Below are 22954 nucleotides of genomic sequence, written 5' to 3'. Positions count from 1 at the left end.
GCAATTGGATCATAATGTATCAATCACAGACAATATGTCTCCTCCCAACAGAAAGCCCATGGTCTATTTTAGCACTGCTACAGTATATCTAGTCTCGACGTGCTGAGAAAGTCGTGGTCGTTGTCATGATGACTATCAAAATTTTCATACAACTCTGAGAATGAAACAAGTTGTCAATAGATTACCAAGCTTTGAGTATCACTGTTGTCCATTAGGCCAAAATAATAAAGATCGTTTCTGTCAGCTGGTCACCGCGTGCGTCATTTCAGAACCTGCGCGTCATGGCTTTTTTGTTGGGGGGGGGGGGGTTGTTACATAGTGATCAGTACAGCTATCCTTGATATCCCTGTTTGCATGTCCAAAAATGCTAAACAGAAAACGGAAGTATTATGCAGCCAATGATAAATTACTAGAAATTCACTTCATGGGCAGAATCTTGCAAAATCGCTTTTTCTTGTCTGGTTAGTGAAAAACAATATCCCTGAACTAAAGTATGCATGGGCTACCAGCCATTGTCACTTGGTTACCAACTTCAGAAAATGGTAACCCAAGTGGAATACCAGGGGAAAACGTTAATTTTGAGCCGTGCATTTCATGGATTTTGGTAGCCCCAGGGAAAAGTTGGTAGTCTGTGGACGCGAAACTGCCGCTAATTTCGAGCCCTGACACCTATACATATGTAGTATACATACCCGTTTCCTATATTCAATCTCAGCCCAAAGATTTTAAATTTAGAAATAGGCCTAAGAGTTTTTAATCAAGATGATAAAACCATTAGAAAATTGAAAATATAGTTACATTTTGATTTTCTTTTTGAACATGCAAATTGGTTTATTGTTGGAGGAAACGTGCCATGGATTATAATACTTGACGATGACAGTTTTGTTTTAACATCTTCTGAAATTCTGTCATTTGTCTTGTCAGTGTGATCTGTCCATGTCGCATGCAATCATACCAGCGTATTATTTATTGGTCAACATACAAGAGATGATATGCATGTATCGACAGAGTGTCTTCACTTATCTAAAATCAGTGAACAATTCAAAAAGCAAAATGTAACTGAAAATTAATTTTAAGAGGCTTTTGGAAAGACAAGAAGGGTGCATGGAAATGAAAAAGTTACATCCCAAAAGGTTCTTGCTGATACTGATAGATTTTTTTTCTTCCACATTAGCTTGCCAGTTTATTTTTACAGAACTCATCTAAGGCAGAATTTTTTTCCCCTTGTATCTGCTGGGATTTTTTTTTCTCGAAAATCTTCCAGACCCCCAGGATATCAAATGGTCAACCCCTTAGTAAAAATGTCGGGCCCGACAGACACATCTCTGCGACATTAGCCCACAGGTGTGAACATGTTAGCTGAAATTGTTAAAAACTATCAAAGGTGCCAAGTCATGCTCTGCACAGTTCGAGCAAGATTGTTTTTAAGGTGTTTCGGACACTAGTAACGATACACGACGACACTGCACAATGTGGATCATATATAGACACGCTCATGAGTAAGGCTAAAATAGCCGGTATCAACAAGCTAAATGTTAGTGATTTCGGGACTCTAATATCGATAAGACAGTACTACACTCTTAAAATATCTCGACAGCCCGGGTCTGCGAAATCCGCGATGTTTACTCGATAAATTTCGGCAATTGCGGGATTCTAATATCGATACCGGACGGTACTAGATTAATTTGCATTCAATTTATGTCTCCTCACGCCGGGTCTGCGACTATTTTGATTCTAGGCCTATACGCCTTTATTGTGTATCTCGTTTACTCGCCTTGACATGCTGAGAAGTACTGGGAATCTTCAAAGTAATGACTACACGAGACGTTCAGAGTTCGCTGGTACTATAGACTTTATTTTTCGGTAGATAAGCTTGGCAGTTGCAATCGCCCAAGATGCGCTTCTGCCATAATCAAAATGTCTTGGGTCCGCTGTGTTCCTCTTTCCAATGTTCGTTGAATTGTCTTATAATATGCCTTTAAACATTTTTAAGGCGTGGCTTTGAGCTTATAGGTATGAATTATGGATAAAATGGTACATCCAATCATGAATACAAATCTAACAGTTAATGTTCAAACGTCACTTTACATGTTGCAAAACCCATCATGTGAAATTCCCGTGTCTATTTTCATCACTTAAACATATAACACGATTGGAACTAATTTAGGATAATTGGATGGTGAAGTAAGGTCGTTTTAACCTGAAATGTAAGCTCAATTGTTTTTCTTTTTACGTTACACACTTGTTTTATGAGTAATTACAACATTCAGCTATATGGCATCTAATACTTTTGAGAAATTTGAAAAATAAGTTAAACAAATTATCCCAAATTAGTTCAATCGTTTACAAGGTGACAATTGCAATGTCATTTGAACTACTGGAGGAATCAATTACATCTTACATCTGTAAGGAAGCTTCAAGTATACATCAGTGTACAGCTGATACAATGTCAATACTACCAACTGGGGATGAGATCTGATTATGATCCCATGAAGCTTCAAGTATACACATAGATGTATACTTACAATTTTCTTGAAAAAAATAATGCTTTCTACGATAATATATGAATAATATCTCTGACACATTGAAATTGGTGGGATTCAAGTTGATGACTTTGCCATTTGGCACGGAGTATTAATGTGATATTCACGATGGCTTACATCTATTTGAATATATTCCAATACATTGTACAAAACACAAGAGACACACACAGATCATCCCACAATATGACAGAGACAGAAATACATGTAATGTTGTATAAAAGCATGTTAGGAACTTTTATTTACCATTAAAATATCTGTATTACATTGTAAAAGAGTGATACACAATCAACCAAGTGTTCTTACATATGCAGGCCTTGGAAAACAATAACATATATTTTACTTAATTACAAAGGTGACAATTGCAATGTCATTTGAACTACTGGAGGAATCAATTACATCTTACATCTGTAAGGAAGCTTCAAGTATACATCAGTGTACAGCTGATACAATGTCAATACTACCAACTGGGGATGAGATCTGATTATGATCCCATGTAAATCAGCATGCAGTATTGTGATAAAAGTCTTTACTGTGTAACAGGAGAATTTCACAATACACAGCTTTAATACTTGGCTGCATATTTTTACAGGCATACCAATGAGCACATAAAGCCTAGACTGATCATTGTACATAATCTGAAATATTCTGAGGAAAATGATGCATCATACCTATAGCTGCATAAAACAGGTTCACAAAGTTTTCAACACTCAAACATGTTGTTTTTAACCAACTGTACTGGGGTCCACTTGACCTATTCAAAGTATAGGTTGAAATGTTTAGGGAAGAAGAGTTATGCCAAAAAAGTGACCTAGCGGCTGACAGAGTCCTGCTGTGGTGTGCAGAGAATAACTATGTGTGAGACAAATGTGTTGATGAATAATGTACTTGTCGGTTTCAGTGAGTGTTTTTCCAAGAATTTTGGAAAGGTGGGACACCCCTAATCCATGATGGTTAAAATAGGGGGTCACCGAGTGAGTGAAGCAAAGCAAAGTCACTGAAGGGAAAAGTACTAGGGGGCGTTTTCCAATTGATAATCAATGTCATGAATACATTCATTTCAAACAACATGGAAACTATCTTTTAATGGTTTGTGACATATTGGTATCATTAAAAGTTTTTATTTGTAAGCAAGCGTAATGGCAGCTGATAAAGCTCAGCTGTGTTATGTAGAGACTACCTATTTCTGACACTTATGATGAAGAGGGTGGAAATCTTTTATAGCTCATTTAAAGTTCCATTAGCTGTATCTTCTGGCGATTTTTCCGTTAGTTTTGATTGAAATGATCACTGGCTCATGTTGAATAGCCTGTCAAATAACAGAGAATCGCATATTATTCGGAATCATTACGTGCCCTACAACTAAATAACATGTGATTTTACAACGAAAATTTCAATTTTTGTCCGGACAGAAAATACAAACTGTTGACACGCGAATTGCAACGTAGGCATTCTTCTGCACCTGCGCGAGCTATTTACAGCAATTTCAAAATAAATATTCATTACTTATGCCCGGTACTTACGTCGTAGTCCATTGTCCGAGCACGTTGCGTAGCCAGATGTCTGGCAATCCACGACGCAATGTTGTTTTTATCCGGCAATAAACGTGAACTTGTACATCTGGCGTGATCGCGGCGTCGCCATATCTGCGTTCTCCCACCAGCACGCTGAGCACGCCAGACGTCAACAAACGAGCTCGGAAGGGCAATACGTTTGAACAAAAATTAGCTGTTTTATGTGGCTGTAACATCACTAATCATGTTTGTTTCTTCGTAAAACAACATTTTGCAACAAATATGAGCCTCCAACTTGGAATTTTCCGAGGTAAAAAATGGTCAAAAGTTACAAATAATGGCCCTTTAAGGACAGCTGTAAAAATACACAATGTCACATAAGATCATCAGTAAGAACATGTCTGCCAATATTAAAGCTATCAGATGAGCAGTTTTTGAGAAACAAAGTTTTTCACAAAAAATGGCAAAAACGGCCCCAAATAATACATGTTTGAGTCATGGCTAAGGACATGAAAAAATTGTAACAAAATGGTCGCCATGCGGCAATATTGGATCATATTGTAACACAAATTGATGTGCATATGTGTGATATAGGTCAATGTCCTTGTACCAACTTTGAATAAAATTGATGTTGAAAGTGCCCGATTTTTGGCTCCGTACATGAAATAATTATAATCAAAGTGAGACTTGAGTGGACACCGTGGGTCATCAGTATGTATTAGGGAGATGGTGCAGTGGCAAAGAATGTGAAATTTTCAGAAGAGTTACTTTCAGATGTGCTTAGGAATACAATTCAGAATAACATTCAGACACTCACTATGTGAGATAATATTCTGTATATTCCAGAAGAGTCCTTTCAGAATGTGCTTTAGAATACAATTCAGAATAATATTCAGACACTCACTATGTGAGATAATATTCTGTATATTCTAGAAGTAACAAGTCATTGACAATGACATAGTCCCCACTTGTAATAGGAGTATTAGTCTTGATGGGGCAGGGAAATGAGGTCATTAAGAAGTATCACTGGAGTGTATATGTTCAGATCTACGGACACATAGGTCTATGTCATTGTTCCCATTTTGAAACAAGAGGCATGTCTAAGTTATGGTTCTAAATCGGGAAAAAAGATCAGACCTCCAGCTGTATTGGCCTGCCAAGAAATACATATGTGCATAATAAATGAGGTACAAGATGTGACATCTTAAGCCTACTATCCTATCAAAATTGAAGCGTAAAGAACTTGTGGTTACTGAGTTATGCATATATATGCATATTCAAGGTCAAGGTCATCAAGGTCACGTGACATTTTGCGAAAAAAACCATTGTATTGCTAATTAATCCATATATGCCAAAATTCAGACCTCTAGCTCTATTGGCTTGCCCACAATTATATATGGGCATAATTAATGAGGTAAAGCATGTGTTGTCATAAGGTCTCCCATCCTACTAAATATAAAGGACATAGCACTTGTGGTTACTTATTTATTGACATAATCGTGTATTTTAGGTAAAAGGTTATCGAGGACACATGACATTTTGTCAAAAATTTCTATCCTATAGTCTGTCCCTATATACTAAAATCATACATTTACCTCTATTGGCTTGCTCAAAATTAGATATGCACATAATTAATGAGGTACAATATGTGGCGTCATAAGGTGTCCCATCATACCAAATATGAAGGGTGTAGCACTTGTGGTTCCTGAGTTATGGACAAATATGTATATTTGAGGTCAAAGGTCATTGAGGTCACGTGACATTTTTTCAAAAAAATTGTATTGCTAAGTTATCCCTACATACCAAAAATCAGACCTCTAGCTCTATTGGCTCGCTCAAATTAGATATGTGCATAATTAACGAGGAACAATATGTGGCGTCATAAGGTGTCCCATCATACCATATATGAAAGGTTTAGCACTTGTGGTTACCGAGTTATGGACAAATATGTATATTTGAGGTCAAAGGTCACGTGACATTTTGTCAAAGCGTATGAGATATCTGCATGAACGGATGGACTCACATGGATGGACTAACGGACTGACATGACCCAATCTATGAGCCCCCTGGACTTTATCTGTGGGGACTAAAAACTGTGTCACTGCATCCTTTTTGCAATATGAATACGATGAGAAACTAAATTTTTATTTTTCTTGGCCTTATACATGGGAGTCTATGGACTGCCTTATACATGGGAGTCTATGGACTGCCTTATACATGGGAGTCTATGGACTGCCTTATACATGGGAGTCTATGGACTTCCTTATAAATGGGAGTCTATGGACTGCCGTATACATGGGAGTCTATGGACTGCCTTAAACATGGGAGTCTATGGACTGCCTTATACATGGGAGTCTATGGAGGTGAAAACTAAAAAGTCCTCTAACACAGCCAAATTTGATCGCATTGTGAAACAAATCAACGTGCATCTGTATGAGGTAGAGTACTATCCTTTTACCAAGTTTGAACGAAATCGCTCCAGGCGTCTCTGAGATATCTGCGTGAACGAAAAAGTCATAAAATATGCAAATGAGCAATTAATTAATAAGCCACACCCACCAAAATCTAATCAGATCTAAGTCTCATCATGATAATACCAAATACCAAATTGCATGACATTGGACCTAAGGGTTCTTAAGTTATCAGTGGAACAAAATCTGTCTACGGACGGACGGACGGACAGATGGACGGACAGACGGACGGACAGACGGACACACACACAGACATTGTGGCGACATAGGACACCTTTGGTGCTTCGCACAACGGTGTCCAATAACAAAATGGCTGTCATGCCGGCATATTGGATCATTTCGTGAAACAAATTGACGTGCATATGTATGATATAGGTCAATGTCCTTGTACCAACTTTGAATAAAATCGGTTGAGATGTGCCTGAGTTATGGCTCTGCACATAAAAAATCGTAACAAAATGGCCGCATGGCAGCCATATTGGATCATATCACAAAACAAATCAATTTGCATATGTATGATTTATGAAGTAATCCTTGTACCAAGTGTGAGTGAAATCGCTCCAGGCATCTCTGAGATATCTGCGTGAATGGACGCACGCATGCATGGACAGACGGATGCAGGACATGGCCAAACCTATAAGTCCCCCGGACGGTGTCCATGGGGACTAAAAAAATGACAAGAATTGCCTCAAAATACAAATTTGCATATTTCACTAAAATTTGAACAATTAACCTAACTGAGGTCACCCCAAGTGAAATGCATATAAAATTTCAAAGCAATCAGATAAGCAACTTCAGAGAAATAGATTTTGTGACCAAAAACAGCAAAAAAATACCTAAAATATAGAAATATGCAAATTCTGCACGAGTATCAAATTTCAAAGCAACCAGACAATTTATGTGATTTCAGAGAAGAGCGCAATTGTGATGGATGACGGACGGACGGATGATGGACGGAGGGGAGAGATGGGCAATGACGTAAAATCAGCCCATTTGATAAGCTCCGCATTGCTGACAGCAGAGCTAAAAGGCTGACAAACAACAATACATATCCACTCATTAGATTAGCTCTGCTTTGCTGATAGTGAAGCTTAAAAGCAAATTCACCCCCAAAAATGCTAAAAGTTGACGGATGACCAACAACAACACACACCTACCAGGGTACACAAGATAGGCTCATTCACACTAACTGCAGAGCTAAAATAGAAAACAGTTTGATTCCCTGTCTGTTCTTTAAAGTTATATCCATTAGAATACAAATAAACAAGTGATGATTACATATATAAATCTCTATTTTTCATAAGCTTGTCTGACTGCTAAAGGTGAATTTTGTTGAAATATTTTCACTTATTGCAACATACACCTTCGAGAAAATGGGACAGGCAACTGCTGTGGTTTCTTTGTGTAATCTTAGTAATATTGAAATATATTAAGTTTATTTGCCAAGCGGTCCCCAACAACAATACTTGGTACTTAACATTGAATCTCATGAACGATCAAACTGATGTTCTGAATATGTACACTTTGCTCTGGCATAGCGCGTTGCCAGTAATGAGGGTCGATGATTGCAAGCAATAGTTTTTATCTCCAAAGCCAACTTCAGATGTAGTTTTGAGCTTTTTTTCTTGATAATGGAATGTGACTTGGTGTGCTGTATTCATAAGTTAGTCCCATTTGCAATAATCTGCAACATTCTCTGTATCCTTTTGTCCACAAGTTGACATTGCCTGAAATCCATATCGCACAAGCTTGAAGATATATCTCCTAGGGAGCCATCATTAGTTACAGCCTGGGGGTCAGATGAATGTGAAGGGGTCACCCAAAATATGAAAGCTATAAGGGGGTTTATCAAAATGTTGAGAGAAAGAAGGGGGGTTATTCAATTTTTGGTGCAAATGTATTGAAACACCTCTCAGATTGCCTACTTCACACATCAATTTCTACAAATTTTTACTCAGTAAAATTACACATTGAAAATACCTCTTAGATATTACACCAAACTGCACCAATGCACACTACAATTTCTCAACTTTTCCATGCAAGGGAGGGGAGCAAGCCAAGCGGACACTTTCCCCATCAGCCCTGCATGTTCTTCAATCTGTACTTTCAAAGTCTACCCTGTCGGATATCCTAGTGAGGACCCTGTTATGATACCCATACATACAACAAAACTGTATGTGGTTGTATACTGGTTATAGTGTAACCTTTGACATCTATGTTTTGTTGTGACTTTGAATTTCATTTTGTTGGTTTCACCTGTTCAACCGTCATGAGATAACCAATGATTATCTCGCAGGGTACACAAGGATTTGAATGGTCTTTCCTCTTGCTGTATTTATGTAAATTGTAGAAATACATGTATTGAAATTTAACTTTTCAAAATTGAGTGTGGGGGTCAGTCAAAATTTCCATGTAAGGGAGGGGGGGGTTACTCAAATTCATCATGGTTTGGGGGTACTCAAAATTTAGAGTTTCCGACGAAATTCCTCCCAACATCTCCTCTCCGACCTGTACTCCGTAAATAATGACAGCTCCCCATGAAATTTGGGCTCCAGTTGCTGTAATTTTTTGATGAATTTTTCACAATTTCTTTGATATCAACTCCAGTTTTTTGTTCTTCTTCTGGAAGCTCATTGGGAAACAAAGTGTATCATACATGTGCACATTGCAATGTTAATGACAAGTATATGTAAATCTGGGTCCTGATTGACATGTACACCCTCTGGAGCAGAAAAAGAAGTTATAATGGAATGTTTATAAACAATCATCACAAGTGACAACTAGCTACAGGTCCGTTACTATACTACAGAGATCACCATGATACTGAGGGGAGGCATGAAATAATAATTGTCTTTTCTCAGTGCTCTGAAAGTTGAATTTTTCCTCTCTATGAGCTGGATATATAATTATATAATTATATATCCAGGTATATAATTATATACCTTCAACAGTTCTGTACTGATGATGCTTAGTATTGAGGGTTTTGTCTGTTAAGTTGCCACTCTTTATCTGTGGTAGGTGCTATGGTTTAGGAGCCTCTGATCCTAACATACACAAATCTGTGTGCTGAGCAGTGTAAGGGTGCACGTCTCTCCACCATACTGACTAATAGGAAATCCTCTACCAATGGAGGTGCAATCCCACTGTCTTCATCTTGAGACAACTGTCCCTGGTGGTTGGTTCCTTTCTTTGAATGGTAAAATGCTGCCTTATAGTCGGTTTTGGATTTATCCTGCTTCCTCTTCTGCATGGATATACACACCTGTTCCCTAACATAGTAATAATAATAAACTCATGGAAGATAATCATGGACAAATCATGGAAGATAATAATTTCTCTTCACAAAAGTTAGTTTATTTGTGTGTCACATATCCAAGAATTCTTGTGTAAAGGACCATAAATTTATTTTTCTCTCCGCTATATGCATGTTTCTCTAACCTAGACATCTAAACCATACTTTTTCCTTCTTGCTCATGTCATATGTAATACAATGTAGATTGGCAACAACCAATGTCCTGCACAGTTTAAGAATGAGGATTGCTGTCACATGCATGTTGTGTATAATTCAGGATGAATTAGTGTAAAACTGATGTACCTACATAGTTGCAGCTGGCAATGTCAATTAAAATACAGAAATGTATCACTAATATTTTGTGAACCTGTGATTCTAAATAGTATTCTTGTAATTGTAAACATGCTAGACATGTGTATAGCTATAAAGACAACTAACATAAAACACTTTGTGCAAGTTACAAGATACCAGTTCCAGCACATCTTTGCAACAGCCACTTGTGTATATATACTGTGGTGCAAGGACTAAAATGGAAATTTACCTGTTGTTTGATCATTTCCATTCATCTTTCGTAATAATGTCATGATCCAAGTCCAATCCTAAGCCCTCCACTTTGTCTTTAATGCTCTTTGTCAAGGTCAATGGTATTTCTCATCCTTGATATTGCGCATCATGCACTGCTGATCCTGAATTGTAAACACATAGACTCGTGATTACTTATAACTCTTTAAATAACAATGATAACCGGAATGATTAAAATACATTTGGTGATGGGATGTACTACAATGAATTGCAAACACTCTGTATGTCCTTAACCCTAATGATGATAAGCATTAGACACATGTAAACATTCTAAATCACGTGTGCATACCAGATGTATTCTCTCATTGGAATATACTTCATCATAACAGTTTTATGGATCCTACGAATGAAGCTACATGTATTGAATGTCTAGTCATGTGCATTTATCATATCATCTGCATTTCACTAGGCAATTCATAGAGTGCCAAGTGGCAAGAAATTTTTTTAGCAAATTCAGCTAAATAAGAGAAAATAACTTTACCAAAAATGTGTAAGCAATGATTATCACAACAAAGTTATTGATTAAATAGTATGGTAGAGGTGTAATACATTTGATCTACTCAAGAGGGTATTTTAAAAAAGGACTACACGTGTATGACAACAGCAGTGTTTCCGCTGCCATTCGCAAGAGCGTGAAATGGCAAATGAAATGTCTGCAGATTGGGAAATATTTTTCAACTATCCTTCGCCAAACTGGTCTGTGCTATTTTTCAGGGGGCTGATCGAGAGTGCAGTTAAAGCCGCACTTTTCAATCCCAGGTTCTCGCATTAGTGGAGTTCTTCTCCCAGTCAAACACTTGGCCAGTACGATGTTTGATTTCTATAACATTAATTACACAAACTGATCTCAACCTTTTATCACCTTTTGCTAATCCTGCAAACAGAGTTTATACAAGCGTTTGATTGACGGTCAGTTTAAATCGCCAACAGTCACAACAAACACTCAAATTTCCTAAAAATTGTCTTCTAGTCGCGTTAGACTTTTAATATAACCACAGAGTCCGATCGGCAGCAACTTCACGCTGACCGCTTGGCAGTCTGTCTGCCTTCTTGTGGCCGGGGAAAACTAAAAAGTGGCATTTTCTGGAGCGTGTAACCTTGTGTTGACTGTTTGGTGTCCACTAACACAATGAACGCTGCTATAGCTTTGCGTCCTTTTAAAGGGAGGCTCCACCTTTAAAAGGCAGAGAGATTTTTTAACATCCCTGGGTTGTCATTCTTTCGTTGCTTTAGTGTGTAGTCTCAGAAAACTATTATAATCAGTAACTTATGAAGTTATATGCCATGCTTTCAGATGGCTGCATGCAATGACCTTGTTATTTTATGACAAGTGCTTTGTAAACAATGCTTTAACATAGTCAGGAAATACTGATTGCAGTATATTTTCAAAAACTAAGCAGACAACAGCAGCCAATGACAGCAAGGGTGGTGAATAAAATGAAACCAGTGTTTCAAAACGTCACCGTAGGACACTACTGCAGCAAACTCAGAGGCAGCTATTAATGAGCACAGTGTGGTAAACTGTCAATTGGATGACGTCCTGAGCCAAACTTCATGCAAATGTTATAACCTATGCAAATACAATGACCCAGGCCTATCCACAAAACAATTACTCAGCATCGCAGGTGACTCTGGACTATCCAGAATACACATACAGGTACCTGCTATGGAAGATGACCCAGGCCTATCCTGAATACAATACAGGTACACATTTTTGAAATGACCTGGGCCTATCCTGAATACGATACAGGTACAGACTGTTTGTATTAATGATAGGCCTTAGTCATCTCCCATTTTGTATTCTAAATAGCCAGCTGATTCATCATACATGTACATACTGTGTGCATGTATGTGTATTGGCTTAGGCCATCCTCCATTGCATATATTATGTGTATTGTGGAAATATGTCTGTGCCATCTTCCATACCATGTGAATGCATTTGGATTGAGGATAGGCCTGGGTTATCTTCCATACTGTGTACATGTATTTGTGGATATAGGCTGGGGTCACCTCCTGCCATGATGTGTACACGTACTGAGTAACACTGTATTGTGGATAGGCATTGGTCATAATATTTGCATGAAGATATGCCCAGGATGTTGTCCTGTTGAATGTTTACTACGCTGAACAACAAGCAGCACACTGCGACATGCTAAGTCGTGTTCGAGTGCAATTAAGCAAAAAAGACAATTGCACAGGTTGTCCGCAGAGTTGCAGGGTAGTAGTAGTTACAAAAAAGAAAGTGTACCAGGAATAGTTTGTTGAATTTCCATGACTAGTGTTTTAATAAGAGAAGAGTCAGCTTTTTTTTTCTGTAAGACATATAAAGTGGCCAGACAGGATATTTTAAAATACATGTATACACCCAGTTTGATTTTGAAACTATTAAGCATTTACTGCTTGGAGTACACCTTCTTTAAGTGAACAGTTGGTTTAATAATCAGACTCTGTGATTGGAGAACTGAAAGCACTTGATGATTGAGGCAGAAGCTATGGATCTTTCAAAGGAAACATCTTGAAGTTACCCTGTCAATGATGCAATACTTGTAATACATCTTGATACATTTACAAAAGTGCAAAATTAAGTCACATAAGTGTGTGGCTCACAGGAAATAAAATTTGTTGTGAATGTTATTAAGAAAGCAGTTTGTTCCATAAAAATAGTTGTTTATTTTCATTGCCACTAATTATCAGTCGGTCAGGATGAGTCCTACTTAAATTTTTAAATCACAAATGTCCAATGGACTGGTAATGTATTACCTTGAATAGAAATGATTATTGGACCAGTTTAATGTCATCTTGCCACTGTAGCAACTGATAGGACCCACCTGAGTATATATATACAACTGTCAGTTGGATAAAAATCATAAATGCAATTACATGTAATTTTGATGGCTATAGTTCTGGCTAATCAATTTTGGTCTCAATTAGCCAGAATGGTTTAAGGGAAAATTTACCCAGTGGAAACACTGAACAGTGTAAGTACAAACCTGTGCCACAGCAAGGACCCATTGTCTTAGGAAAATAAATATATTGATGAAAGATTCCCTCAATTCCACAGGTTTTTGCTCTGCATTGATGACAACACCATCATCTCTGTTCAGTGTTGGCTCTCTGCATAGCCACACACTGTGTATATGCTTTGCAATGGAGGATGGTATTGTCACTATGTTGCTTTTCACCTGGTTGTCATTGCCCAGTATGCACTGCCTCAGCAAGGGATCTTGAATCTGATTGGGTGAAAGAAACATTAACTTGAATCATGCAATGTAAATATTATCTCCTGCAAATTGCTGACATTAGTTTACATCAGTTCATTCTAAAACATGGCTTTTTATATGCAAGATAAGACAACTTGATTGTTTATGACTTCTGTAATTTTAATTAAACCTTCCATCACTGGTATAACTTTGCCCTAAACCCATTGTAATCACTGGTGATTGTGGACCTTTTTAAAGGAAACAGGTACATAATGTAGGTCAAGACGTGTATTCAAGCAAGTAGCAATATCTTTATATATTTATTTCAAAGAAAGACCAACAGGAACAAGTCACATTAACAGGCTCCATAAAATAAACATAATAATAATATGAATGCATGAAGTACAATAAACAATAAACAACAAACAACAAACTATATGAAACCATTAAAAATGTACAAATTTAAGCATGGCATTCTGACCAAGCATCTGAAACTTTGACAAGATAAAGTGTTGTCAATGGCAGGGTTGGAAATGCACGATTCATTTAAAGTACCATACATCTTTGAAGAGCCAAGTACCTAAAAACATCGAGTTTTATACTGCGAGTTCTTGTACATGTAGTTTACTGAGAAACATCAAAATTAATATGAAACATGATTGGGACAATCATACATATTATTCACATATTTGTATAAAAATATAAATAATCTCCAATGATAAAGAGGCTAAAGGTTAAAACGCTTGCAGAATTATCCATTATTATTTCAGCTGTAAGGATGCTATGTTTGAAACAGAAGAACTTCATGAATTTCATTTGCACTTGCTCTATTTTGTCCTGTTGAATTTTTTGCCAAGGAGATCACACTACAGACGCATATTCTGAAATACTTACATGTATTAAAGTTACGTAGAGAGCATTGAGGGAGTTGATGTTGAAGAAAGTATTACAATTCCGCCAATAAAACCGAGCATGTGAAAAGCTTAACTGATAACGAACGAGACATGTGCAGGAAATTGAAAATCAAATCTTACCTGATGAAGGATTTTGTCAAAGAGCAGTTATCAATCTTTTGATTCTTGTTCCTTCTAAGTTTCACATACATGTACCTCTGAGGCTTTACGACCAGGTTACGCGAGGTATACTAACAGCTGTAGGCAAATGTCAACGAATACAATGAATTAGAATCTTGCAGATAGTCCTATTTCTCACCGTCTGTACAATGGATACTCAACTTTCTAATCATAGAAGCTATGATATATGGGTCAAAAGATCAGTAAAATCATACACTCATTCATTATGTATTACCATGCTATAGACATCTCATTTAATTGGTGGAGCAGAACCATGTGACTGACCACAAATACACATTATGTAATGGTTTGTTTTGATGTCCATGAATATAAATAATGCTGCTAACATTGTGACTTTTCATCAAAATGTAAATTGTCAATTGTACAATGATCATAATCAATCACAAAACAAAATGAAGCACTTGTGGCCCAAGTTATACATTTTTTTAAAAATCTCCAGATTTGACAAATTTTTAGGGTGGCCATGACTGTGCATTGCTTATTACATGCCTTGATGTGAGTGCAAATTAATGAATTGATTTGAAAAGGAACATCCGGGGAGTTAGGGGGTCGGTGAACGATGTACTGACTGGTTTCCATGGTTACCAAGGCCAGTGAAGCCCTACAATGTTTTCGACATCTAAGTAGACCCTGAATGATAGATGTAAAATATACATGTGCACACTTCTATTTTGACCTTCGTTAAAATCCGTTTGATGCTGGTCAATAATGGTAAAACTGTTTGAAAATGTCCAGCATATAACTAAATGTCATACAGCATTTATAACCAGAGGCATGTAATAAAAATATTGTTGCCTGAATACATGGGTTTATGTGCCATCCTGGTGTCTGGCAAATTGTCACCTGTTCTCTGGCACATAAACCCATGTATTCAGGCAATATTGCACAAGTTCTGGGGCTCCGTTGTCTTTCACATGGGAAATTTTTGTAAATCTTGATGATTTTCTAGGGTTTGTTGGTAATATCATGGAAATAACAGGCTCTGCCCCGACCATTAACGTTTATCTATAGGCTTTGGCAAGACTGAAAGCCAAAATAAGCTTGCTCGCTAAGCCTTGTAAATTCTTGACTTTCCTCTCGCCCTTGGCCATAAATGAATAATAATGGTCAGAGCATCACCCATTATTTCTATAATATATCATTAATTAATATTGTTAAAATATCTGTGATAAGGGCATTTACGTACAAGAAATTAAATTTTGGAATTTCACCAAATGCACTACATGGATTATATGTGGCCTCTGTTCATTTACCTGCCAGCCTTTCCCCTGAACCGGAAGTTTACAAGGTCCCGTTCGATTGATTTCCCTGAACGCTACATGTAAACAATAATTGTAGAGCGGACTTTCAGACCTTCAGAATGAAAATGATTATCAAATCTGTGACTCCATGAAAGTTAAATATGCAATAATTTGCAAAGTTAAATATTAACTATGCACACACCGGAGTTTTTATACACCAGTTTAGCATGGAGCCAGAAATGGTATTTGTTCCTAGCTCCATGAGTGTAGGTAAGGAAACTGTGAACACACACTCATGCTTACGATCCATGATACTGTACAGCATGTAAACCATTTTACTTGAAAAATTTCGTCAGTGCATGCACTGTCCGAACATAAAGCATACGGGCTCGGCACAGCTGCTTCCGATCCCGTGAGAACAAGCTTGATCTCACCATGGAGGTAATCTCTCCTTCTACCTCCATGATCTCACAGTGTGACCTCTATCCGTATGATACCTCCTGGCCGCTGATGCCATATCGTTTTAATCAAACATCTCTGTACAGTACACTGAATCGCCAGCGTATGTAATGCAATTCAGCTCCCGTACGTATGTACGTGTACGTGTTCCACATATGAAAAAAATCTAAGACACGAACACGAAAAAAGAACGTGTGTGACTAAGCAAGTACACTACGTAGCCCTGCGTACAGGTCTGTATTCCCGGCGTTACGGCCTCCGCCACGCCTGAGACCTGTACGCACGGCGATACTTATACAGTGAATCATCAGGTTACCTCAGCTGACGAAAGGGGTAAAACCCCCAGCTCTGCGTGGCAGCAGGGCAATGTTTTACCGGCGTTATAAGGCGGGTAAAACACAGTCCTGCCACGCACAGCTAATATACCCATGCCGTGAATAACCTGCGGTTTCGTGCAACGTTCACTCTTTCGATCCTCGGCGGTTCTAGCGTATGACCATATGTTGACACAACTGTCACACCACATATGATCGACTATACACCGAAATCAGTGCAATGAATATATCAAATTCAGTCAATTCGAGTATAATATGATCGAGCGTACCTCTGCGTGGCAGGGCTGTGAGTCAGTGTGTTCACCGTCCCTCCACCCACGAGGGACGGTGGTGTGTTGAACACACAGTCGACTCGTGGCACGCACGCACAGCTACTAACATATTTTAATTGGCAGTACAGAAGTACTTACGTGGGAGATGGACTTCACAACTCGAGCAAATAAGTTATCATCAGAGCTGTTACCCTACAACGGTGAGACTTGGCTTGAGTACGATGTAGCCTATACGGCGCCGCGTTGAGTTAACTTTCGCCGAGGCCAAGGGTTTCATTCTGCATCCACAGTACCGGTCACCGCGCCGACCGTGTGCGGTCAGCGAAACATAGGTCCGCTTTACACATGTATATCCTTCCATGACAAGCAATCAAGTACGCCATTCTCAGCTTTATTTCGACAATACGTCAACGAAACTGAATGTTCAAATTTTACAGAATGCTTTATACAATACAACCAACACTTCTAACACATTAAGCTTTCAATTGTAGTGTTAATTTAGCTTCGCTACACTTCGCGACACTTGTTCTCATTTGCATACAACTTTGTATATCGCTTCTTGCACTAGATGCCCTCAAAAAAAGTAACATCAGATGGTTGAAAATGCCTTCAAAAGTTAAAATATCTCCTCTTGTTACTGCATTTTATTGATACATGCCAAATTCTGGCAAAAATTCACTGTCAGGCAATTCTCCACATTCGCGTTGTCAGGCTGCCATTGAGATGTGTACTTTCACAATCCCATAATCCTTTGTACTTGAAGGATCCCCAATGTAGTGTCAAAACTTCTATTTTTACACTACTACTGTGGTTCAGCCTTCTGCCTCACACTCACATGCTTAGATCCCAGGCCTTCTATCAACTATCTAAACAACGTTGCAAGCACCTGTGAACTAGGTGAAAACCCACCCCTGTACTTTACTATCCGAGAATTAAATCTACACCTCATATTTGCAAACAGCTTATCTTGTATTATACACAATGCTGGCACTTCAGGATTTACTTTCTGGTTCATCATTTGACAACAAATCATGTGGCTAGAACACATTCCCTCCAGGAACTATGGGTATCAGGCACATACCAAGTAAATCCACTCTTTTTCTATGAGTGTTTGTATCTGTTTCTATATGCATGGGTTTGTTTGTACCATGGCCCATTTGAATTCCATGTTTAACCCACAATTGCTTTGTATTTCACTGAGAAACCATGTATTCTGCTTGTTTGTTTGTAGGTACATACGTGCAGCAAAGGAGGGTGAAACTGTAACCTTTGATGGAAGGGTGTCTAAACTTGGTAAACGACTGGCTTTTACCACCTGTGATGTAACCAATGAGAGTGGAGCATTGATAGCCCAGGGAAGACATACCAAATATGTCGGTGGATCATAGCGGACAGAGAAAATAGCAAATTGTTTCGATGAACAAGCCAACGTTAAGCATGACAAGGGTTTTGGTTGTGTTTGCAGCTTCTTATGTGATTACCACTTAGCCTGTGGTGTGTATAGAAAGTCAGAGGATTGGGTTTTCATGTTGTGTAAATGACGCGTTTGTCACGAAAGACACAGAATAGATTCAAAGACATGCAATTGTGAACAAGATCTTAAGCATTAGATGATTTCGCTTTAATTTATATCATGCACCATTGCTGGTGCGAACTCAATGCCATCCGGTGACAAGATGGGAGCATGCAGCTGCCCTGAATGCAAACAAGAAGACTGGCTGATCTGTCGCTAGAGGGCACATGTTATTTCAGAGCACAGAAATACAGATACAAGAAATTTGATGTATTTACAGCATTCATTCTCAGAAAGCAGCTCTTTGGATACCAGTGTTTATTCCCAAAAGTTTTTGGTACATGTTGAAATTGTGTTATCATTTATTTACAATATATGACAAATAAATATTTGAGCTTGTGTTTAACATCCCACAATCATCAGTTTGGTATTGTATAACTTTTCTAGTGTAAGTATGAAATCAGTTTTTTGCATTGAAATGAGTTTACGGTTATTTCATCACCCATGTAGATATATAATGTATCATTCATATTAAACCTTTTTGAGTTTCAGAGAGGAAAATTTGAACTTCTGCCCCTTTGACAATATTCACATTTGTCAAAATTTGGACAGGGAGCAAAAGTGAAGAGTACTGGTCATTGACAGGGTTTCAAATTAATCATCAGAAACATAAGGAGTCATTAGGGTTTGGGGATAGAGTACCTGGTTAGAGGGCCCAGAAGAACCCTCTAAGTTTGTTAGTGTCCACAAATCTATTTGTGCCAATGTGAAAGTATAGTCAAATTAATGGTATATTTGAATATTTTTGTTTTGATATCAGTCTATTATATGGTATCGTTGTGTGGGTATGTCAGAACCACTAGATTTTTGGGTGTCTTCTAGACAGGAAGAGCTGTTCCTCAAGGCAAAGCAGTGAAGAAGATGTCTACAACAGAGAGTCCATATCCATTCAAGGTGTTTTCCGTTCCAAACTATCATTCATGCTGGCATATTTTCACCAAATTATCACAGCAAGATTTCTGTTTGACATCCTGCTTACAATTACGTATGCTTTAAAGCCATTGTAAAATGGAGTATTTACATATTAACATCAAATTAAGAGACACGTGGCAAAAGAAGGAGAATAAGAAATGATTTATTAAAACAACTTAAAGGTCATTGTGACCCCAAATACATTAACATAAAATCCCAGGTCAAAGGTGAACTCTTCACGTGACATGCATAATTAGGATAAATATTCTCTATAAACTACATTGAGGACATTCAAAATCATCGGTGGGTGGACTATCACAACATTCAAAAGATTGGCTAACCTGTCCAAGCAACAGCTTTGCATTATCCTCAACAACAAACCAGCATCTCTTTGTCTCCTACAACCAATCAGCAGCTTTATATCATCCCAAGCAACCAATTAGCTGCCTTGTACTATTCTCAGCAACCAATCAGCAGCCTTCTATTATCTTCAAGCAGCTTGCGATAATTCAAATTTATAAATATCATACTTTTTTCAAGATTTGCAATAAAATGGTTGTAATCTGTATGGCCACAGGTTAGACAATATGTTCACATAGGATTACTGCTGATTGGCTACAGAGATCTGTGAATGTTAACTGCTTATGAATATTAATTCGAACAGTAAATCAGTTTGGGTTTTCACTGAATATTGCAAAAATTCTTTGAATTTTATCAAGGTGGCCACCATATACATTTTCTCTCAAGGGCTTAACCGTCCTTGCCCTTACAAGAAGTTTTATGGGCAGAAATACACCAAAAATATTAAAACATGATGCCTGCCCAGAGTGGCTGGGTCATTCACAGATAATTTCTAACTGCACTTGGACTGGTTAAGTTTGGCAAGAAATCTACACTTTTCAATCAGAAGCAGCATACAGAAAGGCAACCGTATAATCTCTGGGTTTTTTGGTTACATTCAAAACATCATAAAGGAGGTAACTTAAACTAAAGGAACCAAAAAGAAATTGACCCTGCCAGATCAAGACATCACTTTGAGGAGGATGACTCCACTTCATTCATGATAAATTAGTAAAGGAGGGGCAGGGGAAGCAGTACTGCAGTCTCTTGAAAATTACACCATTTTCTCACGGGGTTGAACATTTTACCCCTATCCCCCCAATTTCTTGTTCATGGGGTCAACCATTCAGTTGAAAACAATGAGGTTATACCATTGTTTGGTGCTGCATCAGTAAGGAGTGCAGTCACAAGGTAAACTTGAACCTGTTCACCCCCATATCCCTGTGAACTGGTCCACCACTCTCACTATCGATAACAATAGAATCGGGCCAAACCATGATGGTGAGAGGGTTAAACAGGACTCTCCACAACACAGCATTTGTTTGAAAGTTCTGGCAAAATAGAAAATCTTACCACACAAATGAATAAAACACAACTTGCAAATGACTTGTGTCTACCAGAGCCTTATGCCTCTTTTCTCAAATTGTTGCATCATCCTTATCAATACTGTCCATTTTTGTCACAATTTTTTTGGTAGTCCGTTTGTGTTCACAAGTCAAACCTTCGCCCGAATGAGATGACAAGGCAATGCCGTGTTTTGGTCCTACATGTATCTACAAAATTCATTGCAAACTTCGAGAGAAAAAAATAGCAATTCTAGAATAACTGTTCTGCAAAGAATCAAACTGACAGTTCATTGGTTTTCTAAACAGACGTTACGGATGTAAGCTACTTTGGAAATAGTACACGGACTAAAATATAACTTACAGATAGACAACACTTGTGAAATTTTACAGTTTAAAAAGTGCAGAACCTGGCAAAACACATGATTGGCACACTGCAATGAAATATGCACGCATCTTCTGAGAAATATTTTAAATTACACTTGTAAGATTGAAAAAAAAATTCAAAAATCACAACTCTTTTGCAAATGTCTGTCTGCCTATGTCCTGTGCCAAGAATATTAACGTTAAAGTGTGAGCCATCAGAAGCATACAAAAAATGTAGCCATTTATGACAAAATCATGGATCTCAGAGAAACTTTTTAAAATTTCATTTTTTATGGCTCCAACTAACACTGCTTGCACATTTATATGCAAGATACTGGATCAGCAAAAATCAGTTGCCCTTAAAATGGAGTCACCCCCCGAAAATTTTAACCATTATCTTCGTATGATTTACCGCATGAGTATCGTATGTTAGCCTGTGCCACAAGGACATCGCCTAGCTCTGGCACTTTCGGCAACTCAGAAAACTTACCACTACTCATGCATCTAGAGAAACACTACAATTTTCATAAATACCTAGATTTTCACCTACGCTTTAACCGCCATGCCAAGCTTGACCTCCATGTAATAAAAATATATATTAGATATTATTATATACTTTGGTGGGCAAAGTCATACTATGCCATTTGTAGAGTTTTTTGTTGATGGCATAAAATGGCAGGACAAAAAATTGAATCTGGTGATTGTTCTGTTTTTTTATACAAGCCCTTCCACGTACCTCAAATCTCAAATCTGATTCTTTTATAAAGTCACAAAAAAAGGAGGAAAAGAAAAACACAACTTTCTATACAAAACTATGACAAACTGCACTTGTATCTTTGGTAAACAGGGAAAAAAAGGGCTTACATCAAAATCTGTGCACGTAAACTGTACACAGTTTAGTAGAAATTAATCTCATACCAAGACGGTGCATTCAAATTGTCAGTCTCTTCTGTATAATATAACCTCTTAACAAAAAAAAAACCTTCATGCAAGTTTGTGGTCATGATCAAAACCACTTGGGAAATTTTTTGATTTTTTTTGTCATGTACACTTGAACATTCAAGCTGTCTCTTTGGCATTCCAGTTTCCAAGACTTGTCTGTTGACAGTACACAGAGTACAACAAACCACATCAAGTTCGAGCTAGCAGCATCACCCTTGTTTGTCGACCCCAAAAAAGTTAGGGTTACGGATTTTCACCAGTTCTCTTCTCTCCTCAGTGTCCAATTTGGCGGCGAATCTAATTTATTTGGAAACTTCAAAAACCCACAGCATGTTTCTCATGTCAACAGCTGTACATATATGATGATGCACAGCCCACAGCTCTTCCGACAGCTTAAATTTTTAGTCTCTTTACCCTATATCACAGAGTTCAAGTTCTTCTTGTCATGTACGGGATTTCCACGTCATGCAGGTCAAAGGTAGCTCAAATCCAGAGCATGATGAAGGGCTGCTAAATCTGAGTGACCGGACACTCTCCAAAATGGAATGTCCAGCTGTTAAAAAAAATGGAAAAAACACAGGAACAATGGTAAGTCTATTGAAATGAAAGATAACAGCAATGACATTGGACTTTGCGTTCAGTTTACAAAGACTTAATAATATCTCCTCTTTGCTTGATAATGAAGATTAATCTTTGAACAAGCTAAATTTAACTATATTTGGATTAAATCTAGCTACAACGTAATACCATTTCAGATT

General features: G+C 37.8%; 2 protein-coding genes and 1 long non-coding RNA gene across 46 annotated transcripts in view; 1 reads left to right on the top strand and 2 right to left on the bottom strand.

Annotated features, from left to right (window-relative positions):
• The window catches only part of LOC139133550 (acyl-coenzyme A thioesterase 13-like), a 31018-nt gene extending 12089 nt beyond the window's left edge, over window positions 1-18929 (top strand). Inside the window, exon 3 of the mRNA XM_070700256.1 lies at window positions 18232-18929. Within this exon, the coding sequence (XP_070556357.1) occupies window positions 18232-18388 (157 nt within the window). The 3' untranslated portion in view covers window positions 18389-18929. The remainder of the gene's footprint in view (window positions 1-18231) is intronic.
• LOC139133551 (uncharacterized) lies at window positions 2752-17129 on the bottom strand. Of its 6 annotated transcripts, none has more exons than XR_011552619.1 (6): window positions 16998-17012; window positions 15947-16046; window positions 14634-14750; window positions 13390-13629; window positions 10359-10503; window positions 6237-9794 (listed from the first exon to the last, which is right to left on the bottom strand). It is a non-coding gene; the product is annotated as an uncharacterized lncRNA (long non-coding RNA). The 6 variants fall into 6 exon arrangements; XR_011552618.1 differs by lacking the exon at window positions 16998-17012 and adding an exon at window positions 16836-16932; XR_011552616.1 differs by lacking the exon at window positions 15947-16046 and having other exon boundaries at window positions 2752-9794; window positions 16998-17129.
• A 703-nt stretch (window positions 18930-19632) lies between the features above and the next one.
• Window positions 19633-22954, bottom strand: part of LOC139133546 (eyes absent homolog 1-like) — a 173229-nt gene continuing 169907 nt past the window's right edge. For all 39 annotated transcript variants that reach the window (XM_070700224.1, XM_070700220.1, XM_070700233.1 and 36 more), the window contains one exon: window positions 19633-22749. In XM_070700224.1, coding sequence (XP_070556325.1) covers window positions 22669-22749 — 81 coding nt within the window. In that variant the 3' untranslated portion in view covers window positions 19633-22668. The remainder of the gene's footprint in view (window positions 22750-22954) is intronic.

The sequence above is a fragment of the Ptychodera flava genome, chromosome 5, assembly GCF_041260155.1.
Source record: "Ptychodera flava strain L36383 chromosome 5, AS_Pfla_20210202, whole genome shotgun sequence".
NCBI lineage: Eukaryota > Metazoa > Hemichordata > Enteropneusta > Ptychoderidae > Ptychodera > Ptychodera flava.
This window is presented reverse-complemented; position numbering and strand designations above follow the sequence as displayed.